The sequence below is a fragment of the Motacilla alba genome, chromosome 8, assembly GCF_015832195.1.
Source record: "Motacilla alba alba isolate MOTALB_02 chromosome 8, Motacilla_alba_V1.0_pri, whole genome shotgun sequence".
Classification (NCBI taxonomy): domain Eukaryota; kingdom Metazoa; phylum Chordata; class Aves; order Passeriformes; family Motacillidae; genus Motacilla; species Motacilla alba.
In genome coordinates, this window is record NC_052023.1 from 3,574,348 (window position 1) to 3,596,858 (window position 22,511).

Consider the following 22,511-nt stretch of genomic DNA (forward strand, 5'->3'; position numbering starts at 1 on the left):
TGGCAATGACCATCAATGCTTAAGAACTGTCACAGGAGGGCTCTGGTAATTAAAAAAAAGGTGAAAAAAAGGTGAAATATTGCTCAACAAACACTGAGCAATACTCAGCTGTGCTCGTACACAGAGGATGTGGATCTGGAAGACAAAGATTTGTGTTTCTTTACCTTCCACAACAAGAGGGCCTCTGTTTACATTCAAGGAACCAGGGCTTATGTGCAGCCTGGGCTGCCCTGTCATTACCACACATCCCAGCCTCACCCTCCCTCAGCAAATAACTTGTTTTTCGCATCACATCGCCCAAGGTGTACTTGTCAGCCAGAGGAGTAGGACAAGAGTCACACATTAAGTTAGCAGCTTGCTATTTTCTAGGGAAAAACATCAACTCTGCTCCTGCCATGGCAGCAGATCTGACTGCACCCTGCCCGGGAGTGTCACCAGCCCTTTGGCAGCAGGAGCCACTTCCCAATTCAGGTCCCCAAAAACAGAATTGCAGAATCAATCAGGTTGGAAAAGATCTCTGAGATCATTGAGTCCAACGTGTGACAGATCCCCACCTTGTCAACCAGCCCAGAGCACTGAGTGCCACATTCTTGAACCCCTCCTCGGGCAGCCCATTCCAATGTGTATACACACATTCACCAATCTGTATACACACTTCACCTTTTCTGTGGAGAAGTTGATCTTCATGTCCAACCTGAACTTCCTCTGGCACAACTTGAGGACATTTTATCTTGTCCTGACACTTGTTACTTGGGAGAAAGACCGACCTCCACCTGGCTCCAAAGTGAGAAGGTCCCGACTCAGGGCTGCTCTCAGCCATGAGGATGCTGCCCACAAAATGGGATTTTTACCTGGTGTGCAAATAAATACACACCTGAGATATTTTTATTTCAGAGCTGCATTCCAGTTCTGAGTCCACAAATCAAGCGGGACCACCAGACTTTTCCTGCCATTATTTACAGGCAGGAGTTCAGAGTTAGTAACTTTCCAAGCACAGCCCTTCTATTATGACTGATTATTAATTTACATACAATTTACAAAGCCCCAGCTGACTTTTAGACATGCTGAAGGAAAGGGTCTTCACCTGGGCAGGGTCTTTTTAACTTGTAGGTATGATTTTTTATGATTATAATGATCATAGTTCAGCTATGGGGTACACAAACTTTGAGTACTCTGCCGAGTTAGCAATGTGTACACAGATATAAATCAACATCTTGATTTGCTACATCCTTAAACCTTCTCAGTTCCCGGATGTCGTTGACTAAGGGAAGCTGATTTGGGCTCGAAAGCATACATCAAAGAACACCCTGATTTAAAATAACCCTGACATATTCCACATTTTGCAACCAGGTGACACGGAAACACCGCGGGCAGAGCCAGAGTTCCGGCACTCAGGAGAACGGGCTCCGCGCCTCAGGAGGGGCGCCCCTGCTCCCCGCGCTGCCACAAAATGGCGGGCGCCGCCTGAGGGCAGCGGCGGCGGGAACGGCGGCGGCCCCGCCTGAGGGAAGGGACGCGGGGCCCCGGTGGCCGCTGCAGCGGCGCCTGTCCCGCCTCCCGCTCTCCACGCCGGCTCTGTATCGACACCGGCTCCGCGGTCCGGCCCCTCCGCCGCCGCCTCCTGGGGTGGTGAGTAGGGGAGCCCGGTGGAGGAGGTCGGTCCGTGGGACGCGCAGCTGTGAGGCGGCCGGAGTTGTCCCCCGCCTCCCCGCCCGCCATTACCCGGGCGGGCGCCTCAGAGTGATTCGTCTCCTTCATTCCCCACTCCCGGCTCCTCGGATCAGCCCATGTCACGATAATCGCGGTTACACCCGAGGGCGGCGGGTCTGAGGGAGAAGCAGAGGCCGCGATGGGAACCAGAGGGTGAAAGTGACGGCGGGGCCCCTCAGGCGGGAGGGCCTGGGTCAGTTCCGTGCCAAGGCATTTCCATGTCCGTGAGCTAGAGGCTCCCGGCTGGCGGAGACTTGGTTTGGCGGTGTTTTGTTTCTAGGCCAGGAGTAAAGCACGAGCAATATGCTCACAGATCCTGTGACACAAAATCGAGATTCTGGTTTTCCTCCTGTATAGGAATGGCACCGGGGCCAGGAGCCCTGCGCAGAAAGGTGATGACCCACAAGGGACGCCTGCAGTTGCTCTGATCTAGTGGTAATAAAAGTGAAAGGCAAAAAAAATAAATCACACCTTGTTTTATTCTCAGTGAAGCAAGATATTGATATCTTTCACAGTCGGAAGCAGATGGATGTCTTGCAACTGTAACCGGATGCAGTTGTGACTGTGACCTTTTTTTGTGCAATGCAGATGTTGACAAACTAATACACAGTATCTGTTCAGGGGAAAATGAAATAATGATGCAGTTTCTTGTTTGGGTGGGCTTCTTAATACCATTCTGCTCTTTTTTTTTCCTTTTTTTTCAGGGTAACCAACCAAAGAAGTTATGAATATCATCTGTGGTCTAAAGCTGTCGGGCAGGAACTGTATTTTATCTCATTTGGCTTCTTTGTGCAAGCAGGGCAAGTGCAATAATCTCTCTAGGTCTTACACAGGATGGTGCCGAAGTCAGGGTGCGAGAAATAGATGCCAAAGGTTGGATTTGAGTGGAAATACTAGAAACTTTTTTTTGACTGGAAACCCTGACTCCTATAGAAACTTGATAGGTAAAGGACTGAGACGTCTTTTGGATGTCCCACATACGAGTGGACAGCAAGTGTACAGGAATGCAAACCATAGTTCAGGAAGGTTTTTCTCCCGGTCTTCTCAGCCACTGGGGGAGAAGATCCCATCCCTCCTGATCAGTTGTGTAGGACAACCCCCATGTCACTTCGCTGCTTGGAACATTCAGATCAACAGATCTTTTCGCACATCACCATCACTTCAGGCTGCACCAGTTCCTCTTTTCTGGATTATTGTGAAGCCAGCTCAGAAATTATTTGCCATCATTCTTGGCAGGTAAAATACTGTGTTACTTTCCTCTCAGCGCAAGACCCATCATGCAGAGTGTGAGTGTGGGGAGGGATGGCAGGCGTGTTTGTAGTATTGTTTGACTGACAGTTTGCTCAGCAAGAGGTGCTTTTTTTCCATTATCAGAGGTGTTCGATGTATTTTTTGCTCTTTTCCTTCTCATTTACATACAGTGGAGGGAGATGAACCAAGACATTAAGGGGCATTCCTTCTTCTTCTGTGGGAAGGAAGAAATGCAGTGGACTGGAAGCCAGTCAAAATATAACTCCCCATAAGCTCCTACATGAGATGAGGCTGTATTAGAGGATAGAGTAACAAATTCCATTTCAAATATGTCCTAAGTTAACACTGTTTGTATCTTACAGGAGCATAAGAAATTGGTGGAAGGCACTTCCTCCTAATAAACGGGAACTCTTCAAAGAAAGTGCAAGAAGAAACAAATGGAAGATCCTGCTGGGTGTCAGCAGCTTGGGAGTTGTATTTATCATGTTTTATTTTACCCACTTGGAGGAGACACCCATCACTGGGCGTGCTCGACTGTTGGTGTTTGGCAAAGAGCATTTTAGGGAGCTGTCGCAGATGGAATATGATATGGTAAGATTTTAGACAAGAAATTGAAAGTACTCAAAAATTGTTGCTTTTTTTGGTGATGAGATAGTCCTATTAATGAAATGGGAAACAAACCTTGTAGTGTCCTTGATGAGTTTTGAACTTCATGCTCGGAGCCCTGCAGAGTCCCTTCATCTGCTACCTCCTCATCTTGTCCCCATCCTTTCTTAGAATTCCCTTTTCAGGAGAAGCACATAATGGTTACAAAGCATATAACATGCTTTGTAGCAAACATTCTTAACTATTTCTTGTCCATTCTAATTTTTGTAAATTCTTTTCCTATAATTTTGAGTTCTGTGATTTCCTGTTGTAAAGTGAAACTTGATAAGCCATATCCAAATGTATTCATATTCCCATCTGTCAGGGACACGAGATAAGAACAGAACAAGTACAGGATATTTTCAAATGACATGTTTTGTATACATTTGTCCACCTTAAAAATTAGGACCAATGAATTTTTTTTTCCAGTGGATGGAGCAGTTCAAAAATCAGATGTTACCTGAGACAGACGCACGCTACCAGGTTGTGGAGAGAGTTGTTGGGCATTTGTCTGAAAGCAACAAGGACATCCCCCAAGTCTCAGCTCTCAAGTGGGTTATCCACGTGGTGGATGAACCAGGTGTAAATGCTTTTGTGCTTCCAGTAAGTTGTACGTCACACACACAAAAATATTGCAACAGCACTTGTTATTGTTGCCCTCTTAATTTTTATTTTCTTTGTTTACAGAATGGTCAAGTGTTTGTTTTTACTGGGTTACTGGATGCAGTTTCTGATATTCATCAGCTGTCATTTATTTTAGGACATGAAATAGCTCATGCTGTGCTGGAACATGCAGTAAGTCTTTAAAGAAAGCTGTCTAATATTCTTAAATTATTAATTCTAATTACTCTAGTTATGATTTTCCCTATCATTACCAACCAAGTTTTCAGTGTGACTCTATCTAATTAATACAAAATTGAGTTTGAAATGAGTAGCCTGCTACAGTAGATCCTTATTATTTGTGTAGCACTTAATAACTGTCAGAAGACCTGTGTGGCCCCACTTAACACCAAGGCTGCCAGGGCTTTATTCACAGTTGTACAGGTAGAGTCTGACTCACTTTCAAGAGTCATTTAGAGCTTGGTCTGTAGATCCCTCTCTTACAGCACAGACATAAAGAACTGGAGGTACTCAGCAACTCTGTTACTCCTGTAATTATTAATACCTGCAGAAGTGTATACACCTTTAAAAAGTATCTGAAAACACTTGGTACTGTTATTATTGGAGCACACAGTTTTAGAATGTCAAATTCTAGAACACCCAGAGCTTGGTTCTTGTATGATTTTGGGTGAGCAGCAGTTCACATCATGGTTTCTTGGGCTCGGTTCAGCCAACCAACCCTTTAAACCTCTAAAAAATGTTTCTGATAATGAAAAAGAACTTATCTTATTTATATGGCATCTGGTGTCACCCAGCTGGCACAGAGAGAAGTGTTGCATGATCCTGTTTGTAAGTGCTCTGATCAATTTGTTGCAATGTCAAATAGAGCTCTGGAAAACAGAATAATCTTTTGCATTCTGAATTTAAAGAAAAGCAGCAGAAAATAAAAGAGAAACGCATTATGTGTACTGATCCCTTATCCCATTAGTGATCCTGTCTCAGTGATGTCTTATCTCAAATTAGTGTAAAGACAAGTCTTTGAGGTGTTTTTACAGATTTTTCATTCACACTGAGATGTTTCCTGGCCTTTTTACTGAAGAACTTTTTCTGCTTGTTGCCTCTATCCTACCTCAAGCTTTGATTCTCTCAGAGAGTCTGATAGGCAGAATGTATTTGTTCCAGTTGTATGCAGCTCCTGTGAATTCTGGCCTGGAAGTATCTTGTATCCAACTGGATATTTTGTTTGTTTGTTTGTTTTGGTACAAGCAGGGAATGTTGTGCCTGCCCTCTTCCCGTGGCTCCACAGGAGAAAAAAAAAACCCAGTGACTTTTAAAGTGTTTCCAAATTCTGTTAATGTTCTAAAGAAATGTCAGACAGTAGGGAATGAAAATGGGTCGATTTCTGTTTGCAGGCAGAGAAAGCCAGCCTGGTTCACTTCTTGGATTTTCTCTCACTCATCTTTCTCACCATGATTTGGGCCATCTGTCCTCGAGATAGTTTGGCAGTTGTTGGCCAGTGGATTCAGAGCAAGTTGCAGGAGGTAAGACTGACATTTTCTGTTGTCCTTCCTGATTTCCTTGGAGTGATAATTTTAATCTTTTGCTAAACTAAATAGTAAATTTAGGGAGAAAGGCTAGAGGAGAAGTGTAACAAAAATTTATATTTGAGTCTGTTATGGAATGAGATACGTTTTTATATATCTGATTCTGCTTTAGTTGATGCTGATTTTCATTTGTCGTGTTGAAGAACTTTAGGTTTCCCTAAATGACTGGATTTAGTTGCACAGGCTGCAGGAACCTGCTTGCCAGTTGAGACATATGATTGTCTTTTAGAAAGGTAATTTGCCCTTTGAAGTTGTATATGGTAAAATGCAATGTTTTTATTTTAAGTAGCTGTTAAATTCTTCCTAAACCAAATAAAATATATGGAATTCTTTAAATTTATTGTTAGTGATAAGAATGGTTTCCAAGATTAAAAAATTGAGAATCTAAACACCCTTTATATAAACCATGCTATAGTACAAGTTACTAAAATAATCTTTTCAGCCAGCAGATATTTCAGCCAGCAAAGTAAAATTCAGAGGCTTTCTGGTGCCAGTTTTCTTCAGCAGTGTAATTTACTCTCTGGACAGTTACTGGTCCGTTTATTTTTAAAAAAGTGTGGTTTTTAAAATAGAAATTTGCTTAGATCATAAAACTGGAATCTGAATTAAATGAAAGATCTCTTTGGTTTCTTTGACTTGGTGCTTTTCCTGAGATTTCCCCCAGTTGCTCAAAAATATGAAATTAAACATAACCAATCTGTTTTGGTAGTTCTTATGCTAATGGGTAGATGTGTGGATTCTGAACATAAATTATCTCTTAAGAGCTTGAATATTTGCACAAGTAGCTAAGAAACCAATACATTGATGAATGCTAGCCAGCATTTTGAAGAGCTGAATTTGGCAAAAACAAAGTGTGAATGAATCCTGAGACTGCTCACAATTTAGACAGCAAGATTCAACTCCCTGTCAGCATCTCTTCTCCTCTCCACAGAGAATGGGTGTTTTGGCATCGTGGGTTGGAGTTGTGCTTTCGGTTGGAAAGGGAATCTGGGTTTAAGCTCCGAGTCCTGTGCAAAGGAAACATCATCTATGGGATACTGTCCTGGTTTAAAAGGCTGATCACACGTTGAAGTGATAAATACTTGCAAAGCTTTCATCCCATAGACAAAAGAAGCTGAATAGAAAACTTAGCTTTTTTAGTCACCCAGGAGTGCAGTGTCTGTTTCACTCATTCCGTATTTGCCTGTTGCGCTTACATGAAAGTGAGTGAATCTTTCTGCACATTTTTTCAGGATGTTTCTCTTCCTCTTCTTCCATAACTGTATTTTGCTTTTTAAAGCTTTAGCATCCCATTCTGTTAAAGGGTTATTTAAGCCATGCTGTGGTACTTGCTTCTGTTTCAATATTTGTTTTTCTCTTATGTCCTTAGAGGCTTGACTTTTTGACCTGGTGACTATTGTGTATTTTTTATTATTGACACCAAGTGTTTCCCAGTGATTCTTTGTAGGCCTTTGGGCATGTGAGCTCCAATTCTGCCTTTCCCCCAAGGATAATGGATTTTCTTTCCTCAATAAATTGTTAACTTTTCTTATTACATTTATTTGGGGTTGTTCCTTAAGCATGTATTTCTGGACTGAAGCATGTTTGTTTTGTTCTAGAGCAGCAGTTATTTTATATGGGAACTAAAGCCTAGGAATTATTCTTGGAATAACCCCAAGCATGACTCTGAGTTTTACTCATGCCCCACACACCAGTATGTACAGATGCAGTACTTATCCTCCTTTCTTGCTCACCTCATGCCATAAGATTTGTATTTCATGTGAAAACTGCTGATTTTGGGCAGTCAACATCCCTGGAACTCCCTTTTCTTCAGCATTCATAGGCAGCTCTGATAATTGATTTGAAAAATCAAATTTGTCTTCTTTTTTGTGCCCAATTTCTGACAAGGATTTTAAATCAGGGTTTGAAGTTCTAATTTTTCACTCTAGCACATTCACAAAAGATTTTTTTAACAATTCCATTTTTCCATAGCTGATGAATACCACTGTCTCGTGATTCTTTTGTAGGTTACAAATTTCATTTCTCTGTCTAAAAAATGTTTAATAATTAATCAAATAGTTTATCTGGCTAACTAGGAAATGGTGCTTCAGGAATATATGACAGACTAGCCAGGAGTTTCTTTGCTGTTTAGTGAATATATGTGCACCAGCAGACCTGGAACACTTTTCAAGGCAATAAAAACATGTATTCCACTTCAAAGAATTACTTTATTATCAGAGGATTTAAAAATATATATTTATAATTGTAATGTTTAAGGTCTGTATGGAAATTAAGAGTTTAGAAAGTGACCTCATCTCTGCTCACTTTTAAGCCAGCATATTTGGTTTTTAAAGCCACCTTTGGTTGGCTTCTGTTTTTGACTTAGGAAAGAAAAACTATCAGTACTACTTTGGAAAGCAGCAAAAAGTTACAGGTGCCTTTATGTACTCAAGGGACTGGACCCCTTCTTTGGTACTCTTCATTTCAAACTGCTTTGGGGTTCATAGTTTTGGTTTTGGTGTTTTTCCCCTGAAACTTCTAAGGAAGACAAATTTCTGTGGCCAGATAAAGAGCTGATAAAACCTTTTTGAGCTGATAAACCTTTCTCTCTTTTCTAACCTTGTACATTTGCCATTGTTCAGTTCACATTTCCTAACGGATGACTAAGCCAGGATGTTGTGACAGGTTCCTTATCTCTGCAGGAGCAGGCTGTTTAAACAAGTCCTGATTTGCATTTACTATGACACGACAGATTAGGCTAAGGCTGCCCAAATCTACATGAACTACATTTGAGAAAACCACCACTGCCTCTTAGGGTGTGTTAATGCTCCAGAAAAATGGGAGAGGGGTTTGGTCAGCTTTATGTCTTGTAGTTTGATTTCTCAAGGGCAATTTGCAGCTTGTGTTAGGGGTAGTCATGGCAAAGGAGTAATTTCTGCATGCAAATATTTATGGCTACATTCCTTGTTGTGGGCAGTTTGCCATAAGAAGTAGATGATACCGTGCCTAAAGTTTAGGGAACCACTGGAATTTTTTACATAAAGTTGCTGCAAGAAAATCTTGATGTCAATAGAAGAGTGAAGTGAAAAAATTCTGGTGAAAAGTTGGTATTTAGCTTTCAGTTGCTGTAGAATGAGATCGGCTGCTGATAGTGGCCATGAAAATATAACTAATTTGAATTAATTTAAACTGAATATTGAAGGATCAATGAGTTACATATAATGGAATTAGTGATTACGTGAAGAAAATTAATGCTGATCACATGCAATGTGAGCATGATAGATAAACCCCACTTCTTATGAAAAGGTTAAAAGACAGCTACAAGGCTCTATCTCTGTACACATTCCAGACCCAGGAACAGAGCTTTGATGTGTTTCTTTGCAGTTCATGTTTGATAGACCCTACAGCAGAACCCTGGAGGCTGAAGCTGATAAAGTGGGACTTCAGTTTGCAGCAAAGGTAACTACAACTGCTTGGTTTTATTAGCAATAAAAATAAAATCAGAAAAAAAATGTACCAGGCATTTTTCAGTTTCTGTTACAATTAGAGGGAGTTTCATTCTTCATATGGAGGTAAACTGTAAGTTTTTGAAGATAGGTAGTTTTATGAAGTGGTGGGAAATAAAAGAGTTTTTAGGGAAAGACAAAGTCATTGTGGCTAGTTGGGTGTAATAACACTGAAGAGTGTAAAGTTGTGCATTACCTGCAGTCTCTTTTCTGTGCAGTTTGTTGCTATTGGAAGAAAACCCCATGTATTTGTAAAGAGAACTTTAAACAGGGATCTTCCATAAGTAGGATTTAATTACATGTAAAGATTTAAGTGAAATACAACCATAACAACAAAACAGCTTTGCTGAAGTAAGACAATAATTTGGTCAGAAGCTACTCAGCATTTTTTTCATAGTTTATTTTTTCAATTACTTTTTTTCCCCCGGGGAATTTAATTCTGTATTAAAGGAACTGAACCAACTCTTTGATTCCTGCCTAAGTGAAATAGACTTATGTGTGAGATACCAGTGAGAGCAGCACCATCTAGTGTTAATATTTCATTAGCAAAATTTCCTTTTAATAATTATTAATGTTTCTTTAAGGAAGGGTTTTTAAAATTAACTTTGATTCTGGGATTAAAACTGCATTCGTAATTTGAAGTTGTCAAGAATAATACCATCCATTAAAAAATTGTAATCACTGTGTTTGTGCTCACTGCCTTCTAATACTGAAAAAGTGGGGCCATACCAGAAAGAAATTAGTGAAGTGACATATGAGCATTTCTCTGGTTGTGCAGATGACCTTTTCATAATAATAATTTAAATTAATAAATTCAAAGGATAAAGCACCACATCTGTTCCTGGGTGAGAGGACGGGAATAAATAATTTTCTTATCTTTTGACTACTTGTCCCTCTTTTTCACTTAGCAAATAAAGGTCAGTGTAAGAAATCTTGTTTATTTTTCTTCTCTACTTAAATGTAAGAATAGAGGAGTCTGTGGTGATACACAAAAACAATTCTAAAGGTTGCTGTTTGTGACTTTCTATGGTTAGATATATACTTCCTGAAGAGAGTCAGGAATGCTACAGAATTGCTGTTTTATTGTTTCATGGATTCCACAGATCACCCATGAAAGGCAGTGTAATCAATTACAGAAAAGCATTTCCAGTTACTTTTTAGGTATATTTAAGTATGAGCTATTATTGCCTTGTGTTTTTGACTTTCAGCTTCTTCCTGTAAATTTGCCTAAATCTGTGGAGTTGATTAATTTGTTCGAGTAAATATAACTTCAAATTTGCAGCTGAGCTTTTTTTTAAAGAACAAGTGTATGCCAAAATTGTAAACCTTTCCTTTCTCCTGAATTTTCTTAATTCAGGTGTAAGTTTTTTAAGGCACAGGTGTTAAAAGGTCTAGGTCCAGTGTCTGCATGTGTTTTTTACTACTTTTAGCTATTTTGGAACAGCTTTTTCCTGTCAGGTATAAGGACCATCTAAACACTCTTTAGAGACTTAAAATTTAAGAAGTCTTTTGTAATTCAATATCAGTTAGACTGTATATTTATTACTTTAAACAGCCAGTGGTGTTTCCATTTCCCTTCTCTTCTCAGGCTTGTGTGGATGTCAGAGCCAGCAGCGTCTTCTGGCAGCAGATGGAATTGGCAGAAACCATCCAGGGGCAGCCCAAGCTGCCAGAGTGGCTCTCCACACACCCTTCCCATGAGAACAGAGCTGAGCACTTGGACCGCCTCATCCCAGAGGTGAGCAGGGCTCAGGGAAGAGTCTCTTCCTCTTCGGAAACTTGCCAGAAGTAGTTGGATATTAATTGATTGATTAGCTGCTTTGGTATTGATTCACAATTTACTCTGATAGCACCATGCTTACCTTTCTCTTTATCCTTACAGAAATTCTCCATTGCAGAGCTTTCAATCTTGAAGGTTTTATTAAATGAGGAAAAAACAAGATAGCACAGATAAAATGTAATTATATTCCAAGTGGTTTGTTTTTTGTTTCTGATTTCTGATCAAAGTGTAATTTTATTTCTTTTGAATGCCCTTTTGATATAGGTGTGACAGTGCTGCAGCTCTCATCCACTCTTTCTATTTTTTTGCCATTTTGGAAAGGCAGTTTTTAAGTCGGATCCCTAAAGTGTCTTGACTTTTTTGCTTTTGTAGCAAATAAAAAAATAAAATAGAGTGTTCAAGCACTCCACTGCAACACTGTTTTTCAGCAAGCTAAACTGTGTTTGGAAATACTCTTTTTTATAACCAACTATTCTTCTCTTTTTAAACTCGCTGTCACTTTAAGTCTTTCTCAGTTCCAAACTGTAAAGACACTTGGAAGATTTATTGGCAGAGGGAGCACTAAAATGTTGAGGTGTTTGCTGACTTCAAAGAAGAAAAAAAAGTTTCATGAATCCTTTGATGAGAATGAATACAGTAAATATTCCAAATGATGGCATAAATCAAAGTCAGCATTAAGGGTAGGAGGCTGGAGAGTGGCTAGACTGGATATTTCAAATTAGTATACACAAAGTTTGTACTGTGCAAAAGCAGGCTGGGAGAATGTTTTTGATGGATTTGCTAACACATTTGAGCAGCTGAATAGAAAATTATTTTTGTTGTGGAGCCTCAGTTTTAGCTAGATTGAACATAAAGGGTTCGGGATCGTTTATTTTCATGGAGTTGTTGACTGGCTTATAAAGAGATAATGAAATAAATTACTTCTTATGTTCTACCCCAGGCCTGAGCAAATAAGTTAAATAACTGAGCAACTATGTAGAACTGTTATTTCTGTCTCATCTCTTGTAGTTTAGCAGGTGGAGCAGCCCCCATCTTTTTACAGCTACTCTCACTTCCAAGAGCAGGGAAGACTGGGGAGATCTTCCAAAAGATAATTGAGGGCAGATGTTTTTGGTTGCCTTTTACCTTAAACATTCTTTGGAGTAGGATGAGAAAGCAGGGGCTGAAGGCTTCCTGTTTTTAGCAAGTTCACAAGAGAAGTGAGGCTGGCACTACAAAACTGGTATAAAGATAAAAGAAAATGTGTAGAGGAGGCTTCTTGTCTGTAGCATTGACTCCCCTTCTTGTGGGAGCTGCTGCCTTCAGGCTGGATTTCAGGCATGGAGAGGGAATCCCAGGCTTTTATTGTTGCTCAATATCAGCCCCTTTTTGTTTCATTGTTCACGTCCTTTGAGCTCTTTAGAACAGAATGTTTACCATTTATTAGTTGCCATTAGATATTCAGAGCCCAGGAGAGAAGGCAGATTATCAAAAAAGGCCTTTTAATCTCTGTGTCTCTCTGTGAAGAAACTGGTACTTCTTAATCAATGCCAGATCAGTGCCAGATCCATCATGAGTATTATTGGGTTTCATGTGCTGCTCTTTTTGGAGCTAAAATGGTTTTCAGGACAATATATCTCTTATTAGACCAGCTACCATAGCTGGGACAAAAAGGGACAAGATTTTGAACTTCTCTAACCTTTCTCTACAGACTTTTAAGCAGGTTCACAATAAGATGCAATCAAATAAAGTGAGAATTTTTCTTCAGGTGATGAAATGTCACATCTGAATGAGGTGACTGAGCAGTCTCAGGAAGTGTAAATTAAAGGGGAACTATCACAGGGATCCCTTTCAAGTCATTAAAAGACTGAGAGCAAATCAAATGAGTGTTAAAGATGTTACATCTGGTTTTCTGAGCACGCTGGAAGCTACAGCCATGCTGAGGAATCAGTAAACAAGAGAGCTATAAGCAGTTAAAAAGTGGTGCTCTGCTGGAAATGAAATAAAACAAATAAAAAAGATTTGCTGTGCTTTGAAAGTATTTTCCCCTCAGACAGGGAGATGTTAGGATAATAAACCAGGAAAACAGAGTATTCTCTTAAGTAGGAAACTGAAATCTCTTAGAATTCCCGCATGAAGGCTGGAGAGATGTGTGTTATTTTCAGAAAAAGAAATCATTAAATAATTTTGTATGAGGGTGAGAAGATGATCTTTGTTCTGGAGACAGAGAGACTGTGGGAGTGTAGTTACAGAGAGAAGCTACAGAATCAGAGTTGATGTCAATGTTTTATTTTCATGTTCTCTGACTTGGGGCAGTGTCTGTTTCCAAGTGTGCTGTTCAAATGCAGCACTGCACATCAGTGGAAGCCTCAGCTAAACTGAATAAAGCAGAAGGTTATCTACTGAGCCTTGCCTGTGATACAAAGATTCATCTTGATGTGACATTTGCTTTTTTAGCATCACGTTGTTGGCTCAGATTCCATTTTTGATTCACTCTAAGTCCTGTTTCCACTTTCTTGTGGAAATGCCATGGTGAGGTCATTTAGAGACTAATAATAAGTTGGGATATATCAATTGCACTGCTTGTCTTGTTTGCCAGGTTGGTTAACTTGTCAAAAAAAGTTAATTCATTTACTTTGGCAACACCTGTTTTTTTTCAAATCCACATTGGCTACATATTTTTTAAATTATTTTTTGTGTAGTTAATATTTCTTTCCTCTGCTGCCTTTTAATATGGGAGATAAATTTATTTCCCTTCCTTTTCAAAAGCAGGTTGGTATATTTCCTCTTTGCTTATGATGTGAGCACATTACCTTATAAATTAACATTACTAGTTAATTCTAGTACTAGAATATGTTAATTAAGCCCTACCAACATAGAAACAAGAATAAAAACCACTGACCTTCATTTCTATCCTCCCTAAAAAGTTATTAAATATTTTGTCACAATTTCTCTTTCCTATGCCAACATCAGTGGCAGGTTGGAAGTATCAGCATTATATATAAGCTGCTTTTCTTCTCTATCCAGTAAAGTCTATCAATTCCTTTAATCATCTTTTTACTGCTACTTCATTAAGACTGTAAGGGCTTGAGACCAGCAGGTAGTCTGGTGTCTGTGACAGTGTGAAGGATTAATATTGGGAGCTAAAAATTACTTATTTCTCTATTTGTCTCTGCTGGTAGCTTTGCATGAAGGTGATAGGATGAGGGAGACCTGCCTAATTCTTCTGCCTTCCCTGCTCCCAAACATTGCAGGGGGTGACTGTGATTGTATAATAAGAAAAACAGCTTCACCTTTGTAACTTACAAGCAAGAGTTTGGATGTTTTATTTGGGATCTCCTGAACCAATAAGCAGGCAGTGGCTGCCCTCACTGGAATGTGTAGTTACAGCTGTCCTGAGCAGGGAGGTGACAAGTTAACTTGGCTTTTCTTTCCTTATCTGGAGTTTTTCAGTGGCATGGGAGGTGATGATGTTGAATAGCTGCCTGCTACCCCCTTGCACAGCTTTATGTCTAGCAAGAGCTCAGACATCCACAGGGTAAAAATGTTCACCTGAAGTACTGGTTTTTATCTTTGCTGTTGGGACTTCGGGTGAGTGAAACCATGGAACTAGGTCAGGCGCTGTTTAGCCAGGAAAACCCAGAGATACAAAATTGCTAAATTTGTTTAAGAGAGGATTATGTTGCCTTTTCCAGGATACAGCCTAAATCTTTATATTCCCATTTGCCTTGAATAACACTGCTTGACGTTAATGCAGTCTTGCAGCAGCTTATGTTCTAGGAGGGAACAAGAGAAAACTCTTGGTTTAGCACAAATGTCAGTTTAGAAATGGATTGGTCACTGAAGCAGAAGAGTGTTCAGCAGTACAGTTACATTTGGTGACTACGTGGATGATCATGCTGTAGAAAAGCAAGCTGTGAAAACTTTAGTCATATTTTTAAAAACTTAAACAGGAACAATATTTACATGCCTAATCCAGACTTGTGTATTCAGTACTTTGAATTTTACATTTCAGCAAGAAACAACTGGAGAAACTCTTGCTACATTTTTGGAATGTGTCTTTTTCCAAAACCATTTGTTAATTCTAAATTTTGTTTGTTTCTAGCCATTTACAGCAAACTCTATCAGTTCACTGTAGTAAAGTTAGAGGAGAAATATGTTTTGGAACCTCCTTATAGATAAAAATGAGTTAAGAAGCTCTGCTCTTCTGTTTTAAAATCTGCTGTAGTAAGATGTTTCCAGTGCCTCCTGTGGAAGAATATCAAAGTGTTTCAAAATGATGGGTAAATACTTAGGCAGAGCGTTACTGGAATATTTGATTTGATATTTCAGACAAAGCTGGTGGATATAAAGCAGATTAAAAATTTCTGCTCTGTCTACAATGCAATTCTAGGACTGCTATGAAAACTGTTATTTTCTTCCTCCTTATGAATCCATCTAGAACAAATTAATCAGCATGTATTTTCTGCTGACAGTCCCAAATACTGGCCAGGAGGCACCTGGCTACCACTCAGGACAGCTCTGGCCATTGCTTTTCAGGAATCTATGATAATGAAGTGGAATAAAATGCACATTTGAACTGGTTTCTCTATGAAAGGATTAAAAACAGAGCTGGATGTAAATCTGCCTATGATATATGCTATTAATTGAGGCCAGGCCAATATTGAACAAATGTGACCATCCCACAGTGACCATTGATTAATGGTAACCATCAGACTTGTCGTGGTCTTGGTGTTTCATTTTGCAGAATTTGAAAAAGTAGTTCTCAGTGGAGATGTAGAGCCCTCTAGACTTAGAGTTCTTGAGTTCTACATCTAATATTTTGCTATATGATACATAGGATCTACCTAATTAGTTTAAATGAGTTCTAGGAGGATCCATGGATCCCAGTAGTTCTGTGTACAGCTGCTTACAGAGCCCTGCATCAGTTGTTGTGTGCCAAAAACAGGAGCTGCCACTTTGTGTGGTCTTAATTAAGGTGTGTTCAGCTTTGTGACAATGAACACAACTTAAACATCCTTTAAAACAGCTGACTTTGAACAGGTTGACATCAATTTCTCCACAGAGCCTTTGAGATGTGAGATTCATCCACTGCCATTCCTTTCTCAGATTGCCAGCCAGACAGGATGGTCTGGGGGGAATGTGCTTGTGCTAATGAATTTTGGTTCTTTGGGAGATTCTCTGGCTCCTTTGTGCCCCTACTTTCTTACTTGTAAAATGCAAGCAATGACACTTACTCAGTGAGCTGGACTAACTTAAAGTCTGGTCTCTTACTGCTGATCTTTTTATCCAGAGAAATTGTTGCATTCTATAGACATTATTTTCTTGTGACATTGTTTTCTCATAATACTTGGAAACCTGGAATACTCCAAATGCTTCTTGGAGATGAGATCACTTGTGTAACAGGAGTTTAGCTATACTGATGAACCATCTGGATCTCTGTTCCAAACAGTTAAAAGTCCATTATGTTATTGGAGATTTTCCTTCCTTTTTTGAGTCAGACATCTATGTATAGTTACTTCAATAATAGAACATATCTGAGGAAGTAAATTATTCAGAGCCCTTTTTTCCTTGATGCAGTCATTTTCATTTGCATTTGAATGTAAATATAAATATAAAAATATGAAGCTGAGTGCAGTATGTGGGCTGTGGCTGTGGGCTGGATATACCCCCACTTAATTAAGTGGATTTCCTGCTGGGATTTTTCTTCTCCCTGAGGCATTTTAGAATATGGATTGATTCAACATTTTTCTTCAAAGTAGCCTGAAAGGGCTACAAAAAGTTTAGTTTCTATGTGAATGTAAATTAAAAGGTAGTGATGTGGACAAGTATCACAGAAGGCATTGAAGAACTTCCTGTTTAATTATGTTGTACCTTTTAGAGTATCCATCCTTGGAGATCACGGTGTGAGAAAATAATTTCACTCTTCATTTTTCCCATTGTTTTACCATATTGCTCCATTTTGTCACAGGAATTCTTGGTTTCTGTTGAGAAGTTGTTCAGTGATGATTCAGGCTCATTATTACATTAACCAATGTGCAAATGCAAACCTGACTGGAAAGCCAAAGTCACTGACTGAAACCTTTCTTGTTTTTCCTATTTGATTTGTTTTCCTATATGTTCACAGGCTCTTAAAATAAGAGAGAGCTGCAATTGCCCATCTCTTTCTGGACCAGATCCTCGCCTTATTTTCAGACTTAACATGCAACATCTCCTGGAATCATCTAAAGGTCGAGGATCCCCAAATTCTACAAAGCAAGATCCCTCAAAACCAAAACTGGACTTTCCTCACACTCAAAAAGTGGAAGATATGCCAGTGACTTTTGCAGTTAAACCCACGAACTGATGACATTAATTTTCACTTTTTATGGAACTGGTGGTCCCTGAAGGTCTATCTTATAACACAAAATTGTCTTTGAACCATGAAGAAGATGTAGCCACTCAGATTCTCCATTTCTTTTATGTGATCTCTCAAAGCAATAAGGAACCATGCCCACACAAGAAGAGCAGTGTGTTGGAGCAGCGAGTTTCTTATTCATTAAGAGTTACTAAAATAAATCACTTCTCAGGGGAAAGATAATCTCATACAATCCAGTCACACAGTATAATTTTCAGCTTTATCAGGCTCACCTTGATCAGAGGACAGATGAGCCAGAAGCGTCCCTAAAGCAGAGGGAAAAGTATAATTTTCATCACTTAAGTTGTCTGGTTTATCTTGCCATAATTTGGGTTAGATCTACTCAGCTTCATTTGAGAAATAATGAGAAGAGCTTACTGCCTGCTCCACATACAGGGTGTTTAAAAATATTAAGCTGAGAAGCGATAATAGCTATGGGCTAGATACACCCTCACTTAATTAGGTGGATTTACTGCTGGGATTTTGCTTCTTTCTGAGGCATTTTAGAATGTGGATTGATTCAACATTTTTCTTCAAAGTAGCCTGAAAAGGTTGCACCAAGTTCAGTTTAAAAAAAGGAGTGAAACAATTTTCAGGGGAGTCTTTCTTCTGGAAGAAGCACTGAAAAAATCATGGTAGCACCAAATGCTTTACAAAGATGCCTCTTGTCTTTTTTAAATGATCAGGGTGCCTCATTAGAGGGCAGTTTTTCTGCCACAACATTCGATTTGGATAGAAATGATTGCTGATGTGGAGTATATTACATAGGAGACAAATATAAGGTTTCTTGACTGCACAGCTTTTGCAGATGACTTTATCATGAAAGGTGACTTCTCATCAGGAAACTGGCATCTAAAGCTGAGCTTCCCTCCCTCCCTCCCCTTGAAAGCCACACATTTTATACCCTGGAGAAAAATATGGACAATGTAGGTAAAGCTCTGCCTTTCAGGATGGGTGACCCACTGTACCCAGCGTGTTAATCTCTGTTTGCACATGTTTGAATTGTCCTTGTTTTGCCGTTGATGGAAATAATGAAATGTTGATCTTGCAGGAAGATGTAGAAAGAGATGGCAGTAATTAAAATAAAAAAGGGAAATCCTGTTCCTTCATCTGTTAAGATGTATTTGCTGTTATGCTTTTTGTTATTCATTTGATCAAAACAAAAATCTCTTTCATAAATGGTAGTGTCTTACTTGAAGAAAACATCCAAAATATTTTACAGGTTATCTTATTTTGAGACATTCTTTTTTTTATATGGAGAAGAGTAGACTTAATAATGTTTCTTCAATTCAATCAGAATACAAGCTTTTAAGAAGGAAAAAATAACCTGTTCAGTGCTGTCAGTGACTTTAGTTGGAGAAACAGATTGTGAAACAAGTAATGCTTTCAATGACTTCAGTCAATGAATCTGGGTCCTTTGAGAAACACAAGCAAGTCCCTTGTCTCCATTCAGAGGTAAGTTGATGTCTGTGTAATGCTGATGATTCTAGGTCTGATTATATAGGTCTAGATTGGCTGCATATTGCTTACAAGCTGTTTTTAAATCTCTGCTCAATCCTGCTGGCAGGAGGCAGAAGGTCCAGCCTGACCATTATTCATCCATCCATTTTTATTCTTGGTGACAGGAGTTTTTGTAACAGACGCTCAGTGATGTGTTGCAGCATTTGGACATTGTCACCTGAAGGTAAACAGAAAAATACACCATTTAGATTTCCCTGTGGACCTCAGAGTTTATCCTGCAGCACCAAAACCCCAACGCTGCTGCCTCTCTCTCGCTCCAGTGTCAGAGCTTGTTTTGTTATCCAGGGCTGCTGCTTGACATGCAACTGGATGCTTGTGTCTGGTAGGACTAAGGAGAGCAAACAAGAGTTTTTATAGCATTCAGGATGAAGTATGAAACACAAATTTCATATTTCTGCTGTCTGCTTTAAGTGACTGAAGTACTGCAGTTGAAGGCAGGAGATGCAATGTTCAAGTTCACCAAGGGAGCTTTTTAAAAATTTGTTAGTGAATAGTCTTGTAACCATGATCATGGTGATGTGAGAGAAAAGGCTTCAAGGGAGGGATGATTACTTATATTAGACTGACAAGGGGATTATGTATTTTTTCCAACTATACTCATCTAATAAAACACATCCCTCTTTTTACAAACATATACACATAAAGTGCACACACAATACACACAGGAGTTAGGCCTCTACACTAGAACACTATATATTTAAATACTGTTTAAATTGTTTCAAATGTATAGTTTTAGATATGAGGCGGGATGCTGAAAATTTCAGGTCTTAATTTATATTTTAATTCATCCCTAGTACTTTTCTCTAGTGCTTTAGAAAGGATATCTCCTTTTTACTTTGCTTGTGTCCAACACAGAAAATGCCTTATGTTCATCTGCCTCTTGGAGGGCACTTTTTTCTTAAATTCTTACTGAATACTCTATTTTGGACCTGCCTATATTGCTAAGGAATTTTCTTTTTTCTTTCTTGAGCAGAAAAAATACAAAAATGTTGCATTCCATAGTAAACATTTAACTTTTAAAGTCAAAGAATGTATAATAATTTTGTGTGGGCATATATAATAATATACATAATATGTCAATATATAAACTATATTATTAATCATTAAAATTTCAAACTATATCCCTTAGGAGAATACTGTGGTTGCAAGCTTCTGATTATCTGTAGAAACTTCCCATTGCAATTGCAACTCACTATGGCACAGGAGGAGCAGATGTAGAAGTGCTGTTGAACAAATTCAGTGCTTGGAAGACACGGTATGTAAGAGGGAGAATAGTGGCTAAAGTGAAAAAAGCTAAGGTAGACCAGTAGAAATTCATCTGGATTTCCACCTGTACTTTGTGCTGCACTTCACAGCCTCCTGCTGGACGAGTAAATACATGGTACAAATTTCACTCTTAATGCATTTACTGTAGTGGAAATCTTGAGAGATTTTGTGAGCAGGGGAGGTGTATTCAAGGCAGTCTTGCAATAAAAATGGCTCCTTTTACCTTTTGGTTTATCAAGTTTACCCTTTTGTTTTGTTTAGGTTTGTTTTTTTCATTTTTTTTCTTCTTTAAACTTGAAATACAGAAGTGCCAGGAAAGCAAAGTAAACAGCTGTTAGAATGCTCTTTGTTCTTCAGTTCTGTTTGTAGTCTCTAAAAGAGAACAATCCTGCAAGCTTGATGCTTTTTCCATATATTATGTAGGCTGCCAGAGCTTTTTTTTTTTTTTTCTGGTGTGATGTTTGTATCTCAGTACCCTTGGTTGAAAACTACTTTCTCTGTAATAGTCTGTGTAAGCTATTTTACAGCCATCCAGATACTCTCTGGTGAAGATCTTTGTTTCTCCAGATCTTGGGAGCATTTGAAAGGGGAGCAGGATGATCACAAAGTGTGGTGATGGTAGAGGTGACAGGATGACTTTCCTGTCAGCAGTACAGGGTGTTTTCATGAGGTTTCCTGTCCTCATATTGCAGGGTGTGGGTTAAACACTCAGAGGAAGGACCGATATCAACAACTTGCATTTCTGAAGCACCTGGTAAATACAGTTTTTCCATAATAGCTGCATAGGTGATCCTTCTAGCAGTTGGAGATACTGGAGCTCAGTAAGATGGAGATTTTAGCCAAGCTCCACAGAAACTCAGTAAAAAACCTGGAGCAGGAACTTTGGCATTCTGAGCCATTCCTTAGCTTACAATGCTTGTGTGTGACCAAACCAGAGTCCTCACAGCAAACTGAAGTGATGGGCTTTGGGTGATCTCTTCATTTATAAGTTTGTCTCCTTTCAAGGTCTGTCTGCAGAGTTTGGAGGCGCCTCTTTTTTCATACTCCACTAGGTTACAGTTATTTGTTCTTGATGTGGTTATTTCTTAGCTGGTTTCTCTTATGCATAAACTGGTTGTTGTTTGCTCACTGCCCATCATCACTAAAGGGCTGATGCCTACATCTCTTGACATGCTGGTTGTTTAATCTCAGATGAGATTGGTCTGAAATTTGAGTTTCCACAATAAAACTAGGGATTGTATATTTATTGTAAATAAAGATAAGATAAAGCCTTGTAGAAGTTGGTTACAATTTCACCTTTTCCTGGAGCTGCAAGTGTCTCTGCTGGAAACAGCAAGGGCTGCTGAGAGAGAAATCAGGATAAGCAGAAGAGGCTCCTGACTGAGTCAAAGAGGAGATGGGGCTGGATGTTCCTGTGATAACTTTATTGCTGGGGCTGACAATTGTTGGCAGGTCTGTGAAGAGAACTGACTAGGTGTCTCTGGTGTCGCTCGCTGCTGCCTACACACATTGCAGCCATGCAGGAAATGTGCTCTTTGATCTCCTGAAGCCCCAGGCTGTGTGCCGAAGCCAGGCCTAGCAGAATATTCCTGGCTGCCTTGTTCTGGCTGTGCTGGTTCAAGCCTGCTGCTCTTGGTATGAGCTAGGGGCTCTTCCCCTGATTTATGGACATATGCAGAGAATTGTTATCTCCAGCACATAAATTCATTATAACTATTAAACTAAGCTGAAATTGAACCTGTTGACCTGGAAGTGAATGGCTCCATAACATTTCATTAATCCTCTGAGATGTTTAATTCCTGCTAATTTGATATTTCAGATACAATCTTCTCTACAGATATAATGGCTTAATTAGTATACATTACATGATGTCTCTTCACAGTACAGCGTGTACAGTATTTATCCACTAGAAAAGTAATTCAGTAGTGCTCAATTATAATACATTGACTAGAGCATAAAAGTTGAAAAGAATATGTGCAGTAGTCATTATATTTTAAGCATTAACATTTTTCAAGCAGTCTTCTGTTTGTTGATATCTATTGCCTTCTAAAAATGATGGTCCTAAACATTTTGTTGCAGCTTATTAAAATATTGACTGAGAGCACTTTTTGGTCATACCCCCAAAATCCATGTTATAGAAGTCTATTTTCTAGCATTCAGCTTGCAAATCTTTTTACTGAAGTCACCTGGTTCACAGCAAGTCTGTGTGACAGTTCAGGACAGTGGTGCCAGCTGGGACTGCAGGGGACAAGCAAAGGGAAAGGTAATGGATC

At 39.3% G+C, this 22,511-nt stretch overlaps 1 protein-coding gene across 6 annotated transcripts; it reads left to right on the top strand.

The window, feature by feature from the left end:
• The first annotated feature begins 1,034 nt into the window (after positions 1–1,034).
• OMA1 (OMA1 zinc metallopeptidase) lies at positions 1,035–18,574 on the top strand. 6 transcript variants are annotated; one of them, XM_038143863.1, is made up of 9 exons: positions 1,044–1,629; positions 2,415–2,946; positions 3,324–3,552; positions 4,036–4,209; positions 4,294–4,401; positions 5,619–5,747; positions 9,174–9,248; positions 10,884–11,033; positions 17,182–18,574. In XM_038143863.1, exons 2-9 carry the CDS (start codon positions 2,435–2,437, stop codon positions 17,398–17,400), a joined length of 1,596 nt encoding a protein of 531 aa, XP_037999791.1. In that variant the 5' UTR covers positions 1,044–1,629; positions 2,415–2,434; the 3' UTR covers positions 17,401–18,574. The 6 variants fall into 6 exon arrangements, with proteins under 6 accessions (XP_037999796.1, XP_037999791.1, XP_037999794.1 ...); XM_038143866.1 differs by lacking the exon at positions 1,044–1,629 and adding an exon at positions 1,636–1,903; XM_038143867.1 differs by lacking the exon at positions 1,044–1,629 and adding an exon at positions 1,636–1,869.
• The last annotated feature ends 3,937 nt before the right edge of the window (positions 18,575–22,511 follow it).